The 25,185-nt window shown below is 39.5% G+C and overlaps 3 protein-coding genes across 8 annotated transcripts; 2 read left to right on the top strand and 1 right to left on the bottom strand.

Annotated features, from left to right (window-relative positions):
- Nucleotides 1–12,799: 12,799 nt before the first annotated feature.
- Nucleotides 12,800–14,868, top strand: LOC112748170 (receptor-like protein 44). Of its 2 annotated transcripts, XR_003174998.3 has the most exons (3): nt 12,800–14,162; nt 14,359–14,406; nt 14,531–14,868. XR_003174998.3 is itself a non-coding variant. In XM_025796375.3 (2 exons), exon 1 carries the CDS (start codon nt 13,301–13,303, stop codon nt 14,114–14,116), a length of 816 nt encoding a protein of 271 aa, XP_025652160.1. In that variant the 5' UTR covers nt 12,800–13,300; the 3' UTR covers nt 14,117–14,162; nt 14,359–14,868. The 2 variants fall into 2 exon arrangements, 1 of the variants encoding a protein (XP_025652160.1); XM_025796375.3 differs by having other exon boundaries at nt 14,359–14,868.
- Nucleotides 14,869–15,635: 767 nt separating this feature from the next.
- Nucleotides 15,636–24,932, top strand: LOC112748169 (protein FAR1-RELATED SEQUENCE 5). Of its 5 annotated transcripts, XR_011872764.1 has the most exons (7): nt 15,756–16,218; nt 16,363–16,595; nt 16,704–16,807; nt 20,992–23,199; nt 23,331–23,423; nt 24,254–24,334; nt 24,434–24,932. XR_011872764.1 is itself a non-coding variant. In XM_072217571.1 (6 exons), the coding sequence occupies exons 3-6, from the start codon at nt 16,709–16,711 to the stop codon at nt 23,388–23,390; spliced, it is 2,292 nt and encodes a 763-aa protein (XP_072073672.1). In that variant the 5' UTR covers nt 15,756–16,218; nt 16,363–16,595; nt 16,704–16,708; the 3' UTR covers nt 23,391–23,652. The 5 variants fall into 5 exon arrangements, 4 of the variants coding, with proteins under 4 accessions (XP_025652158.1, XP_072073672.1, XP_025652159.1 ...); XM_072217571.1 differs by lacking the exons at nt 24,254–24,334; nt 24,434–24,932 and having other exon boundaries at nt 20,992–22,517; nt 22,593–23,199; nt 23,331–23,652; XM_025796373.3 differs by having other exon boundaries at nt 15,636–16,595; nt 24,254–24,932.
- Nucleotides 17,974–19,846, bottom strand: LOC140179062 (uncharacterized). Its single transcript, XM_072217577.1, has 3 exons — nt 19,598–19,846; nt 18,294–18,423; nt 17,974–18,205 (listed from the first exon to the last, which is right to left on the bottom strand). The coding sequence occupies exons 1-3, from the start codon at nt 19,763–19,765 to the stop codon at nt 18,099–18,101; spliced, it is 405 nt and encodes a 134-aa protein (XP_072073678.1). The 5' UTR covers nt 19,766–19,846; the 3' UTR covers nt 17,974–18,098.
- Nucleotides 24,933–25,185: the final 253 nt, after the last annotated feature.

Here is a 25,185-nt window from a genome sequence, read left to right as displayed (position 1 = left end):
AAATTATGAAAATTCAATTTATTCTCATTTTTTCATTCAAAAAATTTGAGATGAAAAATATAATAATAAAAAATATAATTATGAAAAATTAACAAGAATAATGAAAGAAAAAATAAAAAATAAGTTGTGTCCGTTGTTAGTATTTCCGTGTCCTTCCTGTCAGGATGGACATAAAATACATTAATTCAGTGTTTCTGGACACATTGTCTCCATCTATGTCTCTTTTATTAAACACAATTTTATGTCTGTATCTCTGTTTTCAGTGTCCTGTCTCTATAAACAAACACGACCTATAAATCTTTGGTTCATGTCGACCATACACATCTTTATGGAAATCATCCCAAATGTGAATATTAAATAAATACACCACTTATTTTTTCATATAAAAAAGAAAATTCTGACATATACACGTGTATATGAGTATATATCTTTTTTTAAAAATGAAAGGAAAATGATGTTTACAGTCAGCTTACCTACCAAACAAAAACAAAGAATTAAAATTTGATTGATATGCTGTTTCTTGTTAGTTAAGCAGAGGTCACATCCCGCACTATGAGTATATGACGGACAAAGTTGAAAATATCTAATTGTCTCGCATTATCGCATAAACCAAAACCAAGATGTGATCCATCAAACTCAAATGACAAGAATAAGATTATTGTGGGACCCATATTAGGTCCATGAGATTACAGGGCCTCAGATACTAATCTTTTGATCATAAGGCCCGTATTCAATCGGTATTTCTCAACCACACGTGACGTGAGTGAAACACAACATCTCGGTTCTGCTTCCACAAGTCATCCGTGGCTCCAACACTATGTCTTGTTGGGGCACATACATAAGGGCCCAAAAGGGATGGGACCACTGTTCTCGTTACTAAAGCCCAACTCAATCCAAACAAAAAGTTAAAAATGAAGCAATTTAGTTACTTGGTCCCTATTCCCTAAACACCTCCTCCTTCTTCAGATGCTGGAAATCAGGTGCCGTAAGTAACAATTTATTTACGATGCACGTCTTTTGGAACTTGTAAATCAATGCACTGGTTCAAATAATTCATAAAAAACATAACTGCTAGGGTGTTATTCATGCCGCGAATTTCGCGCCAAAAAAAATAAATTAATGTTGAACTAGTTGACCATAGAGAATAAGCAAGAGTTGCAAAAAGGATATTCACCTTCATTCTACGGAAAGTCACACATTTATTTCACCCTTAGTTTTTACCTTTTTTTAATCATGTATAGTTTTTAGAGTAAAGTAAAATTTTAGTTCAAATACTTTAGTCTTTAATAAATTTTTAATATTTTAAAATTTTTTAGATAAATTATTTCATCTATAAAATTAATTTATTTTTAATTCTTTTATAATAAAAAATTTTAAAATTATATTTATCCACCGCATATATATTGAAAATTTTATTAAAAACAGACTCATCTATCTTACAAAAGTAATTATTCCAATATAAAGTTTACTACAGACCAAGTGTTTATTCTAATTTTTATCATATTTCTACAAAGGAGGGACCAATTCCCGGTCCGCAATCTCTCATGGAGGCTGCAAACTGCAACACAAACAAAAATCTATCGTTCCCATTCTTCGACGTGCAGTGCACACGCTTCTTATTTGATCTTGCCAATAGCCACTTTCCAATTGATTTTCAAAGGGACGCTGAAAATTTTAAAAATACGATCTTGGGGGGTTGTACGGATTGACTAATGAGTTAGGCAACATCGTTGATGATTTTTTTGGAGTGAATTTATATATAATTTTCTATATATTCTTTTACAACAAATATTTTAGATATGACATATATCAGTTTGAAGCAGATAATGATAAGAGTGAGACTGTATGTGAGAGGCATTATTTGAACATGAAATGTCCTCGTAGGAGAAAAAAAAAAAGACGGAAGGAATCATTTCAATTTTTTTTTTTTGTTTCAGCTGAAAGAATAAAATATGATTTTTTATTATATATTTTATAAGTAGAATAAAAAAATAAAAGTATTAAAAAATTATAAATTATATTTTATTCTTTTAATTGAAAAAAAATAGGAGAATTTATTCTAAAAAAAATAATGATTAACACGAAGATAAGAATTAAAATAAAAAAATGAATTAAAATTAAAAATAAAAAATAAAAAAATATATTGTAATTAAATATAAAGAGAATTATTTAATTTTTTATTTAATTTTTTGATGAAATAAAAAAAGAGACTTTTCAATTTAATTTATCTATATCATAATTTAAAAATTTAATTAATTAAAGAGGCTCACTTATCTTTTTATCTAATTTTTAGATGTAACAAGAGAGGATTTATTTAATCTTACTTGTTTATAGTTGTTCATATCCTGACCTAACGCTAAGGCTCAGGTCCAAATAAAAGGTCCAATCTAAAGATTGGCCTTCATGCGACACCGACCTTCTCTTAAGAAGTCGATTCAAACCACGACTTGCTCTAAGGAAGTCAGAAGTAAAGATTAGTTGGCAGATAACACTTATTCAAATAAGTAACTGTCCCCCAAAATCTCTCAACCCACTTCCAGGAGTTATATCTCAACTTCCCTAAGATAAAGGGATGGTTATCCTCCTTAAAAGGTGGAACTACTTCAACGGTGGTTATTGGTTCACCACTATAAATACACTGACACCCCTCAGGTATCTCTAAGTTCCAATACTCTAAAAAAACTTGCTTAGACCCTTGCTGACTTAGGCATAGGAGTGTCTTTGCAGGTACCACCCCCATTCTTTCACGCGCACAAGTCGGATAGAGGTTCCTAGACGCAAACCTGATCCAAGGCTTCCTCCATCAGACGATTGGGCCAACCCAACGAGTCCAGTCCACCTAATCTCCGGTTACCCATCGTAACATTGGCGTCGTTGCCGGGGACTCGAGAGATCAACCAGTAATGGCGAACAATTCACCCGAAGATGGCCACACAGCGTCTGACTCTGAGCAAGAAAATCAGGACCTTGGGATCAACGACGCGGATACAGTCACCCATCAAGGGGTGACCAACCAGCATAGAGAAGGCAACTCTGGGTTGAAAGACCCAAAGGAAAACTCTTCTGAAGGGCGTGAATCAGGAAAAGAGGGACAACCCCATGCAGCCGATTTCATGGGATTGTTCCACGGCCATTAAGGGCGCTTGGAGCAGTTGGAACAAGAACTGACCGACAGCGAGAGGCGGAGAGAAACCTGAGAAACAAGATCGAGCGACGAAAAGAGCTAGAGGAAAAGCTCTTAAGGCTGGAATCGGCCCTTAAAAGTCGAAGTTCTCGCAGCGACCGAGAAGACTCTTCCTTGGGAGGAGAAGACCCATTCAGCGAGGACATAATGAGGGCAAAAGTTCCAAGGAACTTCAAAAGCCCTGATATGGACCTCTATGATGGAATCACTGATCCAAAGCATTATTTAAGCAGCTTTAAAAGTCGGATGTACCTGGCCGATGCTTCTGATGCTACTCGCTGCAAGGCTTTTCCGACCACCTTGACGAAAGCAGCGATGAAGTGGTTCGACAGTCTTCCCCCAAGGTCGGTCACTAGCTTTGACGACCTCTCGTGAAAGTTCCTGATGCGATTCTCCATCCAGAAGGAAAAAGCAAAGCACGCACCTAGCCTCATGAGAGTAAAACAGGAGGTTGGAGAGCCTTTAAGGGACTACATGGAAAGGTTCAATAAAGCGTGCCTAGAGATTCAAGACTTGTCCACAGAGGCAGTGATTATGGGCCTAGTAAATGGACTCCGAGAAGGTCCCTTCTCCCAGTCCATTTCAAAAAGGCATCCGACCTCCTTAAGTGATGTACAAGAGAGAGCTGAGAAGTACATCAATATGGAGAAAAACGCCAGACTTCGAGAGCCGAGTTGGCGACCTGGGCATCCTCACTTATCAAAAAAGAAGGAAAGAGAGCCCTAGAAAAAAGAGGAAGTCGGCCCTGAAAAGCCTAGGAGATACCACTCCTATACTCCTCTACGAGTTTCACTAGTTGATATTTATAGGAAAATTTGTCATACTGAAAGGATACCTCCCCCCAGACCCATCAAAAACAAAAAAGGGGAAAGTCGTGGCGACTACTGTGAGTACCATAAGATATATGGTCACTCAACAAATGATTGTTACGATCTTAAAAATGTGATAGAAAAGCTAGTCAGAGAAGGTCGGCTTGATAGATATCTCATGGAAAGGTCGGACCATCATGGGAAAAGGAAGCGAGACGACGAGGACCGAAGAGATCTACCACCACAGACCCTCGGAAAGACATATACATATGATCTCGGGGGATTCGGTGGAGGTGGCCTCACAAAGTCATCTCGCAAGAGGCACTTGAAGAAAGTCTACCAGGTCAGGGGTGAGACCCCCGACCTCCCAACCATCTCATTCACCAAAGAAGATGGGTAAGGAATCATTCCTGGACATGATGATCCAGTAGTAGTAACTATGATCCTTGCCAACGCCCATCTTCATAGAACCCTGGTAGATCAGGGAAGCTCAGCCGACATCATTTTCAAACCAGCATTTGATAAGTTGGGGTTAGATGAAAAGAAATTAAGAGCTTACCCTGACACCCTATATGGGCTAGGGGATGCACCAATAAAACCATTGGAATTCATACCCCTTCACACAACTTTTGAAAAAGTGGCAAAATCCAAAACTCTGAGCATCGACTTTATAGTCGTCGATGTGGGGTCATCCTACAATGCCCTAATAGGTAGAACCACTCTAAATAGGTTCGGAGCGGTGGTATCCACTCCCCACCTTTGCATGAACTTCCCAACATCGGAGGGAATGACAACCATTAGGGGAGATCAGAAATTGGCAAGAAAATGCTACAATGAAAGCCTGAACCTGAGAGGAAAAGGCAAGGAGGTGCATGCAATTGAGCTCGGAGGGGTCAGAGATAAGGAAGAGTTGTGACCACAACCCGAGGGAAAAACTGAGGAGGTACAGGTCGGAGAAGAGGAAGGAAAAAATACCAATATAGGATCCAGGCTGGAAGAAGAGTTGAAGAAGAAGCTTATAAAGCTCCTACAAGAAAATTCCGACCTCTTCACCTGGAAAGCGTCTGACATGCCTGGGATAGATCCCGAACTCATGTCGCATAAGCTATCAGTATACCCCGAATCGCGACCTGTTCAGCAAAGAAGACGAAAGCTCAGGCCAGAGCGAGCTCAAGTTGTAGAAGAGCAAGTGGTCATGTCCTTTGGACTGAAAAATGCTGGAGCCACATATCAAAGGCTGATGAACAAGGTGTTCGCGCCTCAACTTGGGGGATTGATGGAAGTCTACGTAGATGATATGCTAGTAAAAACCAAGGATGAGGCCGACCTCCTCGCTGACCTTTCGCAAGTTTTCAGCACCATAAGGATGCATTGAATAAGACTAAATCCTGCAAAATGCACCTTTGCAGTGGAGGCAGGAAAGTTTCTGGGGTTCATTCTTACACAAAGGAGAATTGAAGCTAATCCCGACAAGTGCAAAGCAGTCCTGGAAATGAAAAGCCCGACTTGCTTAAAGGAGGTCCAGTAGCTGAACGGCCGACTTCCCGCCCTCTCCAGGTTCTTGGCGGGATCAACATTAAGATCCCTACCACTCTTCTCTCTACTAAGAAAATGATGCCAGTTCGAATGGACTCGTGAGTGGGAAGAAGCATTCCAGAAATTCAAAAAGTTTTTCAGCCAATCTCCCATTCTGACTCGACCTAAAGTTGGAGAGGAACTCGTCCTGTATTTGTCCGTAGCAGACAAAGCTGTAGCATCAAAAAACTTGAGAAGTTTGCGTATGCCTTAATAGTAGCCTCTCAGAGGTTACGGCCTTATTTTCAAGCTCACACAATAAGAGTTCAAACGAACCAGCCCATGAAGCAAATCCTCTAGAAGACGGATATTGCGGGTAGAATGGTTCAATGAGCTATAGAGGTATTCGAGTTCGACTTAAGGTACGAAACTCGGACGGCAATAAAAATCCAATGCCTCACCGACTTCGTGGCAGAATATGCAGGAGACCAAGAGGAAACATCCACTACATGGGAGCTATATGTAGATGGATCCTCAAACAAAGTTGGAAGCGGTGCTGGCAGAATACTAGTCAGCCAAGGGGGAACGCAAATAGAAGTCTCCCTCAAGTTCGACTTCCCAGCTTCTAACAATCAGGCAGAGTATGAAGCCTTGATTGCAGGATTAAAGCTGGCAGAAGAAGTTGGTGCAATCAAGGTAGTCGTGTTCAGCGACTCCCAAGTGGTGACCTCCCAAATAAATGGAGAGTATCAAGCTAAAGACCCCAATATGAAGAGGTACCTGGACAAAACCTTGGCGTATCTTAGGCGCTTTGCAGAAACCGAGGTCAAGCATATAACTCAGAATCTCAACAGCAGAGCAGACGCCCTCTCCAAGCTAGCAAGTACCAAATCAGGGGGGAACAATAGAAGCCTGATCCAAGAAACTCTCCAAGAACCCTCTGTGGCAAAAATAGAGGCCAAGCAAGACGTCCTTGAAGTATCTGGATTAGACCTCGGATGGATGAACCCTTTAATCGAATACCTAAAATTCGACATCCAACTTGTTCATACCCTGGGTCGAGCTATCCGACCCGGGATGATTAGCAACAAAGCGACCGACCTCTTCAGGTCAGATCATCCGACCTCTTCTCAAAGAGCTCGGCCAAATCGACAGAAAAAACCCAAAAGGGGCCTAACTCAAGGAACACGACCCAGACCATAAGGCGGCCTAAGCCTATAGGGATAAGGGCGGTTCCCTTGAAGATAAGCTAACCTCACCCAAAGGATAAGATAAAGATAAGATAACTAACTTATCTTATCTAAAAAGGTCATTCTACACCATTATAAATACACTGGAGCACCCAGGTATAACACATACTTTGATTCTACATAAAAACCTGCTAATACCCTTGCTAACTTAAGCATCGGAGTCCCTTGCAGGTACCCCCACCCTCTGGTGACGAAGGATCAGTAGTGCAGCTAGTCCCTCAAGTCGGACACGACAGCTCCGGCCGCCACCCACCAGTCGGACACGTCATCTCCGACCAGCACAGAAGATCTTGTCCGAGATCGACCTACAGTTTCAGGTAACCCCCGGAACACTACCCAAAGAAGAAAAAGAAGCCAAAAAAATCCGAAGGGAAGCACAAAACTATACTTTGGTGAAAAATATCCTCTACAAAAGGGGGATATCAACACCTTTATTGAAGTGTGTCCCGATCTCAAGGACGCCAGAAGTCTTAGAAGAGGTCCACAATGGTATCTGCAGAAATCATCTCGGAGCAAGGTCCCTGGTTAGGAAAGTCATTCGAGCCGGGTTCTACTGGCCGACTTTGCAGAAAGATGCCACCGAGTTCGTGAAGAAGTGTCAATCATGTCAAATGCATGCAAACTTCCATGTTGCTCCCCCCGAGGAACACATAAGTATAACTTCTCCATGGCCTTTTGCTAAATGGGGATTATTGGACCTATTGGGACCCTTTCCCCAAGTGCCTGGACAAGTAAAATACTTAATAGTGGGAGTGGATTACTTCACAAAGTGGATCGAAGCAGAACCATTGGCCACCATCACCGCCTAGAGAAGTCGAAAATTCCTCTACAAGAACATTATCACAAGGTATGGAGTACCCCACTCCATCACCACTGATAATGGCACTCAGTTCACCGACTCTACCTTTAGAAACCTGGTAGCCAGTATGAATATCAAGCATCAATTCACCTTGGTAGAACACCCACAAGCAAATGGACAAGTCGAGGCAGCCAACAAAGTTATACTGGTAGGGTTGAAGAAAAGGTTGCAAGATGCAAAAAAAGCCAGGCTGAAGAACTCCCTCAAGTACTATGGGCTTATCGGACTACGCCTCAGTCTACCACAGGGGAAACACTTTTCCGACTTGCTTACAGCATAGAAGCCATGATACCAGTTGAAATCAACGAGCAAAGTCCAAAGGTGAGCTTCTACGACGAAGTTGGAAATATACAGGGGCACAAAAAAGAACTTGAGCTACTCTCTGAAATCCGAGAACAAGCCCAGATAAGAGAAGCATCATTGAAATAAAGAATGACGAACAGATATAACAGGAAAGTCATTCGAAGAAGTTTCACCCCAGACGATTTGGTTTTGATTAGAAATGACATTAAAGTCAACAAATATGGGGACAGAAAGCTTGCTGCTAATTGGAAAGCACCATATAAAATTAGTGAGGTCTTAGGAAAAGGCTACTATAAGGTGACCGACTTAAACGACACCGAGCTACCCAGATCGTGGCATGCTTGTAATATGAAAAGGTACTATAGTTGAAAGCGAACTCCATTTCCTAATGTACTCTTTTCCCGACTTCATGGTTTTTTCCCCAAAGAAAGGGTTTTCCTGAAGGGGGGGTTTTTAACAAGGCATCAAAATGGGGGCTAAGGAGCAACAATAATTTGTCAAACCCCTTAATAGCAAAACAGTATCTTAATGAACAAATAAATATCTTTTTTTCCACATCTCTTTATAAATTCCTTTTACGTTATTACCGTTCTTTCTACGAAATGCGCCGACTTAAATTCGATAAAACATCAAATTCCCATGACCGACCTAAGTAATCGTCAGGATAAAACGACGAGGTACAAGTCGGTATAAAGTGGTTATAAAAGCTGATCATGTAACTCGGAAGGATAACGACTAACACGTCGTAAAACCGAGAAAAACGAAATGTATCGCGAAAATAGCCTAAGTTACTCGCAACTCAAAAAATAAAATTTGAGTTCACAAGGAATACAAGAAGAGATAAAAGAAATCCATCAAAAGGGCAAGCTGTCTCAAGTCTTTTCAAAATCAAAGATAACTTAGGAAAAAACACAACCTGCCCAGAGATAAGATGCTTCCAGCAAAAAGATCAAAAAGGGTTTTTTCCGAAAAAACCTAAAAGCAAGAACAAAAGCATGCACACACTGGATATAATTTAAACCCCTTATCCAAAAAAATGGACAAAAAATTAAAGGCATTTTTTTTGTTAACGGCCATAAAAGGCCAGAAAATGTCAAGTACCAACCACCACAACAAAACAAAATATAAAATTGTTTAAAAACAAGGGGCCCAGAAGCCGGGCCCCAAATAGCCAAATTTTAGTTAGCGGGAAGATCAGTATCACCAGAAGGAAGGTTACCACCACCAGAAGAAAGATCCACAGGGAGAGAAGTCGGAACAGCACCTGGGGAGGAAGGAGCAGATTGTTCAGGACCCTGAGAAGGAACCCCAGGTGAACTCAGCAGGTCTCCACCTTGACGAGGAGGGGAATCCACTATCCTCTGTCCCCTCGTCTTTAAGTCGGAGTCAGTTTCAGGTCGGGGAGGAGAAACAATGGCCCCATCAACTACAATCTTGTCAGGGTCAATAGAAGAAAGATCCAGGTCAGGGACAATAACCCCGACCTGTTCCTTGAAGATGCTCCACGCCTCCTCTGAACACTCAGCCACCGAGTCCTTCAACTCCTAGAAAGCCTCCCGACATCCTGCCAGCTCTTTCTTTAAGTCTAGGTTCTCCCCGAAAAGCCTAACATAATTCTGCTCCGCCTTCTCTATAAGGCCCTCCGCCATGGTATATTGGCCCATCAACCTCTTCTCCCTCTCCTGGAGACGACCCCTTTCCTCCTTCAGCTCGGCGACATCATCTTTAAGCTTCTTCTCTTCCTCCTGATAAAGAAAAATCCTCCCCTCCAATTCCTCAACCTTCTGGGTTGAGCCCAAAGAACTAAGGGAAGTTTTTTTCCAAAATATCGAGGAGCTTCGTGCATACCCCAGCCGCCCGAACACTCCCGTGAACTAAGATATTAAGATGGTTTCGAACGCAACCATCATCCATATTAATTCGGGTATGAGGATAGATGTGGTTCCTAACGAACTTGGGGCCATCAAAATTAGCTTTCCTAGAAAAAGAAGAGCCTGACTCTGAAGTCTTGCGCTTCTTCTTCTCGGGTTCAGGAGGGGGTTGGACGGGGGGAGAAAGAGAAGAGGCAGAAGATACCAATATAGGGCGAGAAGAGATCCCCAGACTGTGAGGAGGTGGAGGAGGAGGAGGAGGAGGAGGAGGAGGAGGCAAAGTGCCAGCAACCCTGGCAGTGTCCACTCGGGCTCGAGATCTCTTTTTAGCATCTTGGACCTTCTGGTAGGAGGAACCGGAACTCTTCTTCACCATTTCTGTAAAAAGAAATGATAAAAGAATCAACCTACAAGTCGGAAATAACAGCTCGAGAAGAGATCAAAGTCGGAAGTAGCTAAATCAAGTCGGAAAATAATAGAAAAGTAACAGTAAAGCTACCTAATTGAGTCTGTACAAAAGTCGAAGACCACTGAAGAAATCTTTTTGTATCAAGATAAGGGGTTCTTCCCCAAACTTCTCGGAAGAACCCCACAACAGCCTCCTCCACCTCGTCTAAGTCATCCAGGCCATATTTCTCTACAGGAGAGGCCTCTGACCAGTAAAAGGAAAAACGGGGAGAAGAATTTTGATCCAAGAAAAAGGGATGGTGACCCTCTACAGTTTGAACTTTGAAAAAGAAGATTTTGAAGTCATGGAAAGATTCATCAAAAAGGGTAAAAACTCTCAGACCTTGAATGGCCTGGAAAGATACCAACTCTTGTTTGTTATTTTGCCCACTGAAGGGCTTAGTCATATGAAAAAGAAAGAAGAAAATCTTCAAAGAAGTCAAAAAATCTAATCCACGGCTAACGAGTTGGTAAATTTTCATGAAACCTCAAGAGTTGGGGTGAAGCTGGGTGGGAGCAATGCGACAATGAGACAACACAGATATTTCAAAATCAGAAAATGACAGAAGAACCCCCAAACAGGTAAACAGACAATCGTACATAAAAAAGAAAGGAGGGTCAGTTTCAGTAGCCTTCCCAAAGCAAACCCGGTCTTCAGGACTCGGGGCAATCAACTCATACTTCGCCTCATCCTCATCAGAGCCACATATTCTATGATGAGTACGGAGGTCGGTAATATAATCTGTGTCCACTAAAGGCTCTTCCCTAAGGACTGTAACATCTGCCCACTGTGAAAGAGACTCTAGGAAAGACATCTTTTTCTAGTAAAAAGGTGACGAAACTTACAAAGAAAAAGGGAAAGGATCAAAAACAGGGTCTCTAAAGGGCCTAAAGTAAGTACTACAATAAACAGAGTCACTAGGCCTACAGTCAGACGCATCGTAAACACTCCCCTAAAACAAAACATGCAAATAAGAGCATTTTATAAAAGAGGAGAAGGAAAAGAACTGACCTTTAATTTCAGAAAGGATCAGGCGCGACAGCAAGCGCTCGAAGAAGGAAGAAGCTTTCTTTCGAACGAAGAGTGTAAGTGAAAAAGTTTTCAGAAACGAAACAAAGAAAGAGAGGGAAAGTATATATAAACACGCTAGGGGCATAGTGGTAAAATTGATGCGATCATTAAAGAAATGCACCGTTACCAATGTAACTGCTACCCCACGTGTAAATGCAAAAAACCCTAACGAACGCGACATTTGATTTGATGCGATTGTCGAGGATTTTAAATCACGTCGGCTCCAAAAATCACGTCGGTTCCCATTTCACGTCGGCTACAAGCCCGAGTTAAAATACCCGAACCCAACTCTTAAAGAAAAGAGATTGTACTCGAGTACGGGCACTGTTCATACCCTGACCCAACGTTAAGGCCCAGGTCCAAACAAAAGGCCCAATCCAAAGATTGTCCCTCATGCGACACCGACCTTCTCTCAAGAAGTCGGTTCAAACCACGACTTGCTCTAAGGAAGTCGGAAGTAAAGATTAGCTAGCAGATAACACTTATTCAAATAAGTAACAACCTCCCAAAATCTCTCAACCCACTTGCAGGAGCCATATCTCAACTTTCCTAAGATAAAAGGACGGTTATCCTCCTTAAAAGGTGGAACTACTTCAACGGTGGTTATTGGTTCACCACTATAAATACACTGACACCCCTCAAGTATCTCTAAGTTCCAATACTCTAAAAAAAACTTGCTTAGACCCTTGCTGACTTAGGCATAGGAGTGTCTTTGCAGGTACCACCCCCATTCTTTCACGCGCACAAGTCGGACGGAGGCTCCTAGACGTAAACCTGGTCAAAGGCTTCCTCCATCAGACGATTGGGCCAACCCAACGAGTCCAGTCCTCTAATCTCCGGTTACCCATCGTAACAATAGTATATAATCTCATCATCAAACTTAAAAAGAGATTTTTTGTATACCTCTAATCACTCAATTGTGATTACAATAATTTAAAAAATATTTATAATTTTTTATCAAGTTAAAATAAAAAAAAAATCTTAATTTCATAAACATAAAATTTAATATAATAACTGAATAAACAAAATCAAAATATATTAAACTAAATTTAGTATTCTAAAAATATAAACTAATAATTTTTAAATAACTATTAAACTTTTCATATCAAACTTGAAAATCAGAGGAGCTGTTGTGTTGTGATTTTGATAGATGGTGGTGTAGGAGTTGTGTCCTTGAGGCATCCATGACCATGACCATGAGCATGTGCCATCTCTCTCTACGACTATCATTATTCTTGTTCAGTACATCAAGATGCTACGCGGATTTCAAATAAATATCCAACGGCCATTGTTTATATTCTTTTAATTATAAATGAATGGTATGTACGTGAATTTGGTGTATATGTAATGTTTGTTTATGATGCGTGGCACTAGTTACTTTTGTTGAGAGAATAATAGTCATTCTTAGGCTACGTTTTGAACGAGCTTCCTTGGCCTTTTTTTTTTTCTCTCGTTTTGGCTGTTGGGCTGTAAAGAAGTGATTGATTTGGGAGTGAAAGCGCGGAAAGTGGCAGATGCAGATTGTTATTATTGGTGTTTTTTGCCATTGATTGATGATCAGAGCAGGCCTAATCATAGGAATCCTGCGAATTATACGGTCACACAGATAATGCACGGGTCGACTCTCAAGTCAACCACACCCGAAGCAATGAATCTTGGTGATTAGTATACTATAGAATTAATAAATGAAAAGTAAAGGTAATTTGAAATTGAACGTGAGGGAGTAAAAAGACAAGAATATCCTTGGGTGTAATGTCGCTGTCACATTTGCAGGCGAGTCCAAATGGAGAGTCCCGAGTCCCCACACCCAGCCAGCTCGTTTTCACTTCCGCTCAACTCATTACTTACTTTCATGTTCCGCATGCGCGACCCTTCTTCCTCTCCCTCTCCTCTCCCTAACCAAATTTGGCCAAGTGCTTTACTACTCTCACAAATACACCTTAATTAAAAAGAAATTTGCCCCCGTTGACTGGAAGTGGCGGAGGGGTAGATGGATGTAGCATTCGGGGCGGCGGTGGTGTTGGTGGCACTAGCAGTGATGATGAGAAGCTGCGAGTCAGATCCAAACGACGAGGCGTGCCTGAGGCACCTAGCGAAGTCGTTAGAGGATCCAAACAGGTCCCTACAGAATTGGATAGAAAAGAATCTGGAAAAACCCTGCAACGACTCACTATCCAACCTGCAAGGGGCAACCTGCAACAACGGCCGCATCTTGAGGCTCTCCCTCAACAACCTCTCTCTCAGAGGAACCATCTCTCCCTTCCTCTCCAACTGCACCTACCTCCAATCACTCGACCTCTCCTCCAACGCCCTCACCGGACCCATCCCTCCCGACATCCAGTCCCTCGTCAACCTCGCCGTCCTCAACCTCTCTTCTAACCAACTCCAGGGCCAGATCCCGCCACAGCTCACAATGTGCGCCTACCTCAACGTCATTGACCTCCATGATAACCTCCTCACTGGTCCCATTCCCCAGCAATTGGGCCTCCTCGTCAGGCTCTCCACCTTCGATGTCTCTAATAACAGGCTTTCCGGTCCCATACCGCCTTCTTTGTCCAACCGGACCGGCACTCTGCCCCGCTTCAACGCTACCTCCTTCTTGGGGAACAAGGATCTCTACGGCTACCCTCTTCCGCCCATCAAGACCAGGGGTCTGTCTGTTTTGGCCATTGTTGGGATCGGGCTCGGGAGTGGCCTTGCCAGCCTCGTCCTCAGCTTCACTGGGGTTTGCATATGGTTGAAAGTCACGGAGCACAAGATGGCTCTCGATGAAGGCAAAATCAGTCAGCTCATGCCTGATTATTGATTCTTCAGTATATACTAATTCAATTCCATAATGTTCCAAATCCAAGGTATCTTTGATTGAACTTCATTCTTGTCCTCCAATCATGGATGCTATTCTTCGCCTCAACCCAACCCAACCAAAAAAAAAAAAAAGAAAGGAAAAAGGATTTCCCTGTAGGCTTTTTTTTTTTAATCTCTAATTTAGTGGTGAGGTGTGGCCTACCCCTTAATTTTCTCTTTCTTGGTACCTATGGGTCGTTTCAGATTGTTGTCTTTTACCGATCACGGGCCATGGGGGGCATATACATATAGGTAAATCTTTCTTTCCTCATGACTATTTTTAAGTTTTAACTAGTTCATTTTTCCCCCAACTCCGATTTTGATCGGTTCTTCCTTCAATTGTTGTTATACTCTGTTTCTTAATTATTATAATTAGAGGTGCATAAATGGAAACAGCATCAAACACAGTTGCAGGGTGCAGCAGCCAGCAACGCAGCTCAGCTTTAATTTTTGAGTTCCTTGATTTTCGTTATCTTTGTAAATTGTAACATTAAGTAAAAGGATGATGATGATGATTATAGTGCGTTGGTTTTGGTTGGCACATGGCACTATGGCAGGGGTGGTAGGGTAGGGTAGTGGTACGGCTACAGGAAGCGCCGTTTAACTGCGAACTTGTCTCTCTGCCAGAATGCTATAACACAAACACCTAGACTGCAATTTTCTATTCTCTAATTTCTGATTTTCTATACTAAATATTTGTATTCAAACTTCAAAGTGCCGATTTTTTTCTTTTTCTTTTTCTTTTTTTCTTTCACATTGCTGGAGATGCAGTGCTTTGCTAAGTTGAGCTGGTGGATTCAGACTCGTTTTCCACATAATAACTTATTAGCCCAACGTCAACATAGTTTCACGTGCCTATATATTTTTGTTTTTGAATTGATCGTAACAGCACATTATGAGATAATTTCACATTAAAACTTCATCTATGACTCTATGTAGGTAGCTTATTAAGATAATTACGGGTAATTTTGCTCTTCATTCATGAATCTTGTGAGCCAAATCACCTCTCAACCTTGTATTTTAATGAATTATGATGTCGGGCAATGAGTTAGCAAATTCAGATTTACATCCATAAAGTAGTGATAAGGAAGGGGGTTAACGTGAATCGGTAAATCCTGTGGTTCTCGTAATGAGAGACTGTGTGGTTCTTTATGTATTGACTGTTTTACCCTTCTTTCGTAAGGGAAGTGGGCCTAGGCTCTCTGCTCGAGTATCTGTTCCTATGTGTTATGTGTGGAACATATCATAGGAAAATTTTCAGGTGTTACAATCACTTTACTGATACATTGGTGTGACAAGTACTATTAGGTAGCCAATTAAAAAGTTGTTACGTACAATATTGTGTAAAGACAAAAAACACCATGAAATGACACTCAATGGACGGCTAAAAATAATCCTCAAAGAAAGCTTATTATGAGATAGCCGAATTAAAATAAGCCGGTGGTGACTCTTGGCTAATGGGCTTTTATCGTATGCCCTTTTTTTTTTGGACTAACTTACTTCTTTGAATTAATGGTTGATAATTTTTAGCCCAAATTGTATGATGGGTTTGAAAAAGAAAAAACATGTGAAATAAAAAAGTTATATAACTAATCAGATTTGTAATTAATAGAGTTAGATTTTTCGATCTCTCTCCAAGAACTCTCATCTCTCTCTTAGTTTCTCATACCCAAAAAAAAAAAAGAAGATTTGTAATTAAAAAAAAAAAGTAATCAGATTTGTATTGTAATGGGTAGATGATATTTTCCACAATTATGGAGGATTGGAAGGTTAGGAAAGTGTGAGGAAGAAGAAGGTGTAATTTTGATGTCGCTGGAATATTTGTTAAAGGAACGCAATGTTGAGATGCATAATGCTATGCTGAGTTCCGGCATCTTCCCAAGGAGAAGAGCCGATTTGAAGATATTCCAGCAGCCGACTCCTCTCCCCGGCGACCTTCTCTCCGGTGGCTCACTCCTTGCGTCGCCGTCTCCCTCCGCTATTGAAGCAGCAAGATTCTTATCTGGTAGGGCCTTGGATTCATTCAAGGAGTGACGTAGGCTTATGTGCATCAGGATTGGGGAGGTAAGTTCCACTAAGAGGGAGTGTAGTTGCTGTTAGTGTTTTCTTTTTAAATTGTATTTATCTTTTGGGTGTGACTCCGGGTCGGCTCGGTCTTAGGCGACCCTGGCAAATGCCTTAATAAAAAGAAAACTGTGTTTTCCAAAGGATATGATTGTTGGAGCAATAGTAGATGAGCTTACAAAGAGGAGGGAGGGGGTTTCCCGACGTGGTGGCTCTTGGGGTCTTCCATTTCTGTGTTTGTGTCCTTTGAATGTGTTCATTGAGTGGATGTAGTCAGGTATTGAACGGTTCCTGGCGTGGCGGTTGCAGTGCTGGGCAGGAGAAGTTGGTGGGATAAATACTCAGTACGACAAATTGCGTTGCATTTAGAGCAATAGGTGAGTTCCACTTTAAAATCTGTAAAGTAGAGAAATAAGAGAAAAAGTGAATGACACATTAAGTATACCCAATTGTGCTAATTGTTGTAATGATTTCAATTTATTCAGAGAGGATGGGGTCCTGCAGCGGTGTTGTAGAGGGAACGTGCCAGTGGAATGTGAGGAGCAGGGATGATTGGGTTCAACGCAGCGGTGTAGGTTTACAAGAGCAGGTACGTTCCTATTAGTGTTTGAAAGTATGATTTAATCTCTGAATGTAACATGGTTGGTGATATATGCTGTGGTTTAAATGTTAGCCTTGAAGGAAAAAAATGGGTCAACAACTTTGTAGTCAGATTTATGGGAGTGTTCGCGGGAGGGAAAATTAGTAAAAATATGCCTTTTAACATAATGTGTTGTTATAGTTGTCAATTTAGATGGTAATATTAGTTCTGATGATGCAGCAGCCGTGTGAGATGCATTTGTTGAAAATTTGATGTGTATAGTAAATCAGGATTGGGAGCGGTGTTCTTAATGAATCGAATTAGTTGTTATTGGCAGGTTTAACATTGCGTTCTTGGTATACTCTTCCACCTTCTCTATGATGGATTCCTCTTCTGCCATCTTGTTTGAGTCCTTGTTCTCTCTGTTCTATGTATATATATCTTTATATGTACCTTGATCATGGTCCATAGTCTTCGACTTTGATTCATTAATATTGGAGTTAATGTCAAGTTTCTCTAAATCAATAGCACCAATTACTAAGGCGTTGACTTCTTTGAGTAAAACTAAAACAGCAGCAACCCATGTCCCATGGTAATGCAAGTACCAATTTTTGTGACTTCTTTGATTATAACCTATGTTCTATCAAAAGATTCTTTAGATATTTTTATTCTGGTAATAAAATTTTTTTTTGTTTTTACCTTATATTTGAATTAACACTAATCAACTTTCTTTTTTTCCTTTTACACTAAAAATATTAGCCTTCTACTATTCCCCATTTGTATTATGTGATGAAAGCAATGGGGCCCTTATTATCAAAAGAGAGAAATAAATAAATAATGGTTGTTTGAGTTCATAAATCAAAAACCAAAAGCTATACAACTCCAAAAAGAAATAACAAAAGAAAAATGTGTAAGACATGACATTTTGCCTCTCAATAATCTTGTAAATCTTTTGTCTTTTAGGAAACACAGATTTATACAGAACACATATGATTAGAGGATTAGGAAGCATGAACAAATTAAAACTAACTGAACTGCCCCATCTTCGAAACTATAGTTAAATTCAGCAATGATTAATGTAAGCAAATTAAAGAGAAGAAAAAGAAAAATAAGAAACTCAATCTATATCTCTCCCGTATGTGTTTTTGTTCCATATACAAGTTGATGGACTTGGCTGTGTTTTCATTCTCTGCTGCTTCTTTGTTACATTATTATTTTCTTCTTGACGAGGACTACTGTTTAGAATGCTATTATTTTCTTTAACCACATCAACTTTGACTATGTGATGATCTGAAGTCCCTTAGCAAGAAAGCACAAGATAGGACCCTGCTACGAACTTATATGTTGAATCTGATGATGATAATATGTAATCTATCCTTGTTCCATACTTACATGTCCCTTGCACACCTGCATTATAATTTTGAGGATTAAGGAGTTTTCAAAATTGATGAAATGTATGTCACATAATTAAAAGCTTAAGGTATTCTTGTTTTACTTTGTCCTTTGGCAATCATCACAACAGATTCACATTCCCGTGAATAGTCCTTAGCATCCGTGTAGTGCTTACTCTTTAGATATTTCATCACTTCAACCTTTGGTATTGGTTTTCCAATCTCTTCAGAGTACTGAAAAACAAAACAAAGGGAAAAAATAATATCAAATCATACGTAGGACTAACTTGACTTAAGTTTGTGTCATTACTCTTAGTTTTCTGTTGAGGTATATCCTCTGGAGTCAGGGACGGACCTAGAGGGGGGCGAGTAGTGGCCTCGGCCCCCCCAAAATTTTTAGAAACTATATTTATATATGAGATATGTATTTAAAAAAATAAAAAATGTTATATAATTTAGTATTTTTATATATATTATTTTTTATTATATGATAGATTTATGTCTTAATTGTTTAATTCACTAATATTTTTCACTTAACTAATTTAATATCATACCCTCAAGCTTTTGTAACTTTTAAATTAGTTTTTATATAATAATCTTGTATTTATTTAGAAAAAATCATTTGTTTATTTTATATTAACATATTTAAATTTTATATTATTATATTAATAATAACTTACGTAGTTATATGTTGCTAATCACATTATGTACTTTAGATATTTTTTTCTTATAAAAAATTACTTATTTTTCTTCTAAATTTACGTTGTTGAAAGAAAAATTTTTATAAAAATATCTTATATCTTGTATTCTATAAAGGTATTGTGTCTTCTAAATAATTAATAATTTATTATTTATTTTCAAATTTTTATAAGAATTAATTTTAATTAATAAGATATGTAATCATTTTTAACTAAACACGCTATAAATTATTGGTACTTTATAATTTTATAATGTACTATTGATATTGTTATATTTTTTTATGTAACTATTATATTAAAAATAAAATTATGAAAAAAATTTATAATTATATATATTTTGTTGATAAATTTTTTAAAAAACTAACTCTAATAAGTATATGTTAATTATTTTTATGAAATGAAAAAAATTTATCTAAAATTCTGCCCCTCCATACTAAACTTTCTGGATCCGTCCCTGTCTGGAGTTACTCGGATTGAATCAGTGATCGGTTTCTACGTTTCACTGTAAATCATTTCAGTTACTTCCAATTACGTAAATCAATGATAATCCCTTTGGATGTAAACTAAATTGTTTTATGGAATGTTTTAATGACTAATTTGACTATCGTGTGACTTATTAGGAAGCCACTTTGGACATTAACCCCATTTTAATTTCTCATATTTACATTTGACTATGGTTAAAACTTGAAAGCTTATGGATAAGAATATACCTTAACAATATCAGTCCATCTTTCTTGTGAGTAATCTGATTCATCAAGTGAGTTAAGTCCTCCAGCTAAGATGTGAGGCTCATCATTATTAGACTGGATTATTACATTAATCTGCTTCATCCTCCAATTCTCATCAAGATGATCAAGATGGGTGCAGTAAAAGTTCATTTCATCAGCTTCAGGTACATCGATGGTGGCCTTCAGAACATTCCTGTTGCCAACAAAATTAGTCACATTCGCACTTGTTGCTCAATCATATTCTCTAATCTAATCTATTTCTAACCCACCAGAATTCAGAGTCTTTTCTTGTTGTATTTTGTTTAATCTTCAGTTTTCACAAGCTAGATTTCCACTAATATTCCCATGATCATATTCTCTAGTAGATGGTCAATGCCAAGAAGCTGGCTTTGGAGTGAAGTAAGACAAGTTTTCTTGCTTCAATTATAGCAAGAAGAGTTTGTAATATTTTTACTCTTCTTTAAGATTAGGCAAGATCGATATCTACCTACTTCTTCAAATGGCACCATTCATTGCCAAACTAAACTATGCTCCTTGTAATGAGGCAGCATTGTTTGTGGAAAAATGAGAATAAGTAAAGGAAAAACTATTTATTAATTAACATTAAAAAATTTTTAATTATGAAATTATTTTTTTAATTTTAAAACTTTTTAGTGGAGGATTTTTTTTTTTTCAAAAATAGGAGTTAGACTCGAATCCGAGACCTTTAGGTGGATACGAAGAGATTATGTCATTTGAGTTATAGCTCCTTGACTTTTAGCGGAGGATTTATAATTAGAATTTCAATCTTAAAATATGAAATTCAGAACAGAATTTAAGATACAAAATTTATTTAAAAAAGATTAGTTGATAATAGCTGAAAAAAAATGACTTTTTAATTAAACTTATGATTATTTTAGCCTTCAAAGTAGTATGTAATTAATAAGTTAATCCTCACTTTGAGTGAGCTTATAAAATAGGACCAATTTTTTTAATGCCATAGGATAATTATTAATTCTTGAGGCTGTCTTATTGGCAAACTAATCTTTTAACACCAATCAGAAACTATTAAGACATGAGAAATGAAATTAAAGCACAGACTATGGCACCTGTACATCACGTCATAGTCATTTTACGCTACCAACAGTCGAAAAAGTGCTTAGTATTGACATTACTTTAGTGAAATTAGATACCAGTTTTGTTGGGTTTAAACCTAATTGAACCATAAAAAATTGGTTTTAGCAAACTCGTTTTTATTCAAAAAGTATAGTTTCAGTTTACTGATTTTGTTTAAAAATTCTGGTTTATTAGAGCAGTTTATGTTCAGTTTTGTTAAACTGGTTTTTTTGACCACCCGTGTCCCCGATGATGAATAATGGATTTCATTAATTATACAGGAAGCATTATATGACATGGGAATTGAAGCGGAGGAATACTTTGGTGACTATGAAAGTAAGGATGACGGGCGTAACGAAGGGTTCGATTCGGATGAAGGAGTGGGGCCAGATGATGTTCTTCGAATGGAATTTAACAGTCCAGATGAAGCCAAATCCTTTTATAATAACTATAGCCGATTAAAGGGGTTTTCTATGAGGCAAGGGAGGAAGGTAACAAATAGTGCAGGGGATATTGTGCGATACACATTTGTGTGCAATAGGCAAGGGTATCGGGAGAAGAAATGGCTAGAGATGGCTAATCGAAAACGGGAGCACAAGATTGTGACTCGTTGTGGTTGCCTTGCCGAGATGAGGATAAAGAGAAAAGATGGGAGTGGCAAATGGTACGTGTCTCGGTTTGTGGATGAGCATAATCATGAACTCGCATCTGGCAAGTTCGTCGATTACTTGAGGTCGCACAGGCGGCTATCTGAAGTAGAGATTGCACAAATGACTAGCTTGAGGGAGGTTGGTATCAGCATTCCTAAAATATATGAGTCCTTCGCGGCACAGCTTGGGGGCTTTAACCTTGTGACATTCACAAAGCAAGACATGTATAATGAGGTGAGGCGACAAAGAGAAATGCAAAATGGAGATGTAAGCGCTGCAATTCGATACTTGGAAGGTGTTTCCCGTGTAGACAACAGAATATTTTGGAGGTACAAGGTTGGGTCTGAAAACAATCTTTGTGACCTATTTTGGAGTGACGGGCGCAGTCATTTCGACTATTCAATATTCGGAGATGTTCTAGCCTTCGATGCTACTTACGGCCGAAACAAGTACAATTTGCCTGTTGTTGTGTTCTCGGGAGTTAACCACCACAACCAAACATGTGTCTTCGGATGTGCAATGGTCTCGTGTGAAACGCAAGAGTCCTACATCTGGGTTCTGCAGCAGTTTTTGGAATGCATGGAAGGAAAGGCCCCTAAGGCAGTCATCACAGATGGAGATACCTCGATGCGAAATGCTATACGTCATGTATTTCCCGAAACCCATCACAGGCTATGTGCTTGGCATTTGCTTCGTAATGCGACCTCCAATATATGTGACTCACGATTCACCCAGCTATTTAGACACTGCATGCTTGCGGACATGGAGGTTGACGAGTTCGAGGCACAATGGGAGGCGATGCTGGATGAGTGTGGGGTTCGTGAAGTCGAATGGGTGAAGGATTTGTACCGCAAAAAAACTGCATGGGCGACTGCATACATCAGAGGCCGATTTTTTGCCGGCATACGGACAACGTCCCGTTGTGAGTCTCTACATGCCAAGTTAGGCAGGTTTGTGGAGAGTAGATACGGGGTCCTTGAATTTGTCACAAACTTCCAAAGATGCATTGATTTCTTGCGAGACAATGAAGACGAGCTTGAATTTCGTTCATGGTATGGAACTCCAGTCTTGCAAACTGAGTTTGTTGAGCTTGAGAAGGATGGGTGGATAAAGTACACACGGGAGATGTTTTGGAGATTTCGTGAAGCTCTTAAAAGGTGCGTTCGAATTCACATATGTGGATGCAATGAAAATGCTGAGGGTGAAGTATATGTTGTTCAAAAATATCGCAGGCCGGAAAAGAAGTGGGAGGTTTCGAGGCAACATGTGGGTAACAAATTCAGCTGCACCTGCCTGAGAATGGAATCATTCGGACTGCCCTGTGTCCACATACTAGCTGTGTTGGTGCGCTTGGATTATACTATCATTCCCAATACGCTTGTGCTCCGCAGATGGTCGAAGACAGCAAAGTTGCACTATGGCTTAAATTGCACTGGAAATGAAACACAGGAGCAAACAACAACGTATAGGTCCCGGCTGGGAGCTTTTGCTCAGCTATGCACACGACTAGGCCGGGTTGCATGCATGAGCGATGAGGACTTCAAGTACTACTCACATAAGGTACTAACTGACACAATCTGCTTGGAAATTAAGAATGGCCTTAGGCCCGCGGAAGACGTTGGAGTAACGGCGGAGGAACAACGAGTGAAGGACCCCATCAGCGTGAGAACAAAGGGTACAGGTCGACTCAGCCAGGCATCCGCATCGACCGGGAAAAAACGGCGCAAGTGCAGCAACTGTGGCCGACTCGGTCATCGAAGGACCCGTTGTCCAAATCGTGCAGGTCAGGAGGGTGGCCAGCCGTGTGTGGGCGTGAATAAGAGAGTTCGAGGTATCCAGGTAAAGATGATCAGGTTCTCGTTTCTTTTCTGCTGCATGGGCCCGTTCTTTGATGTAGCATATTACATTTAATTCCATGAATAATTGGTGCACGTCTTTGGTTAAAATGTGACTACATGTTTCTCATGCAGGTGGTGCAGGAAGATGTTCCTTCCAACAACCCGGAGGCTGTGTCACTTGGCGACCTTTGATATGCTCCGGAGTGGCATATGTTCATTTTAGTGGTACTAGTATATTAGGGGGAATGTTGTCGCTTCTTGCGGCTCCATTTACCGTTGACTAGTTGTAGTAACTTTGTTATATAGCACTTGTTGTTGAAAACCTTTATATATGGGTGTTGCTCAGTTGCATATTACTAGTGCATATAGTTAAGTATCTGTGAATTCGGTGACAAACATTTCAGATCCGTGAAGTTGGCATTTATTTACCTTTACTCTTTACATTTTATACTTATCACTTGCGTGTTGTTATGCTAGAATGACCTAATAATATTTTTCTGAAAAAGGATGCTGTGTCTTGCTTCTTCATACATGATTGATGGCAGATTTACATGACACTCAGCCATCTCCAGTGGGGAAACTATCCATAAACAACACTGTTTGACATTTAAATATGAATATCATTTATGATATGCTACCATGACATTGTTTGATCCTTGATGCTGCACCTTCTTAACTTGTGGAACACCCCCCACCCCGCTTTCCTGTTTTCTTTCTCTCCCTGTCACTCTCTCTCCCTGGCAAGCATTCAAACTGTTTTCCTATATTTGGTTCTCCAATGGTTTTTAATTCCAACAGGATGGAATCAAGAATACTATAACTTTGTTTACTCCTTATACTAATTTGCTGGTATACTAGATCTCTCACACCCCAGGATTCGGCTGACACTCTGTGTGGTTCACCATTTTACATGGCTCCAGAAATAATTTAAAATAAAAAATACGATGCCATGGTGATGATAGTTAGAACCAATATTGGATTGTACATGCAAATCTTTGTTACTCCTTCTTCTTTTTTAACAAGAATGAAAAAGTAAAATTGTATTGTAATTGCAGGCTGATTTATGGAGTGTAGGGGCAATATTGTACCAACTAATCACTGGGAAGCCACTATTTGATGGAAATAGTCAACTGCAGGTTTTCGAAGAGGCTACTTCTGCTTTAATTCGTTAAAACAAACCTTCAAAGTTCCTTGTAATCCTATTTTCTCCTCTGACATTTTTTTTTGCATTGCAGATTTTGCAAAATATTTTGACATCTACTGAGCCGCAGTTTCCCCAAGAGGCTTTTATTGGTTTTGGAATATGCCTGAGAATGAAAATAGTTATACTGTATTCTGCCGCTCTTTCTGTTGTCTTTTCTAAATATATAATAATTTTGGATGTCCAGATCTTGCAGTACAATGCAAAATTGTATTTGGAATCGTTTGCTGTTGAGTGAGTAGTCTTGGCTATATGGAAGAAAGCTCTAGAAGTTTGTGAATCTTGGATGAATTAGGTTTTGTTCCCTGCAAGCACTTCGGCCAATGAAGCCAGAACTTCCTATGGAGATGTGGGTTCATCACAAAGCATGGAAAGGAAAATATATGACCTACTGTGCCGTTGTAGAGGGACCTTCATATTTGCTTAATTCGCTGTATATAAATGGTCTTAATTCTTTCAACGTGGAAATTGTAAATAGTCTTTACCATGCAGTTCTGAACCAACTACGTGTGCAATGTATTTAATTTTTTTGATACAGCCTTCGTTGGAATTACCACTCTAAACTTTATATGAAATTTCATGTTAATCATTACAGTACATAAACTAGTGCTCAAAATCTATACTAAATTACTAAGTTAAGGTACTGCTCGCGAACAAAATAATAATTGTTTCATGTGTGATGATAATTGTGAAACCAAATTTCCCATGATCAGATCAGATGATATTCTAATATTTGATTATCTAAATAAACTCAAACTTTTTAGCATTCGCTTACATTTACTTTGT

This window comes from Arachis hypogaea, chromosome 15 (assembly GCF_003086295.3).
Source record: "Arachis hypogaea cultivar Tifrunner chromosome 15, arahy.Tifrunner.gnm2.J5K5, whole genome shotgun sequence".
NCBI lineage: Eukaryota > Viridiplantae > Streptophyta > Magnoliopsida > Fabales > Fabaceae > Arachis > Arachis hypogaea.
Note: the sequence above shows the minus strand (reverse complement) of the source record. Positions and strands in the feature narration are given on the sequence as shown.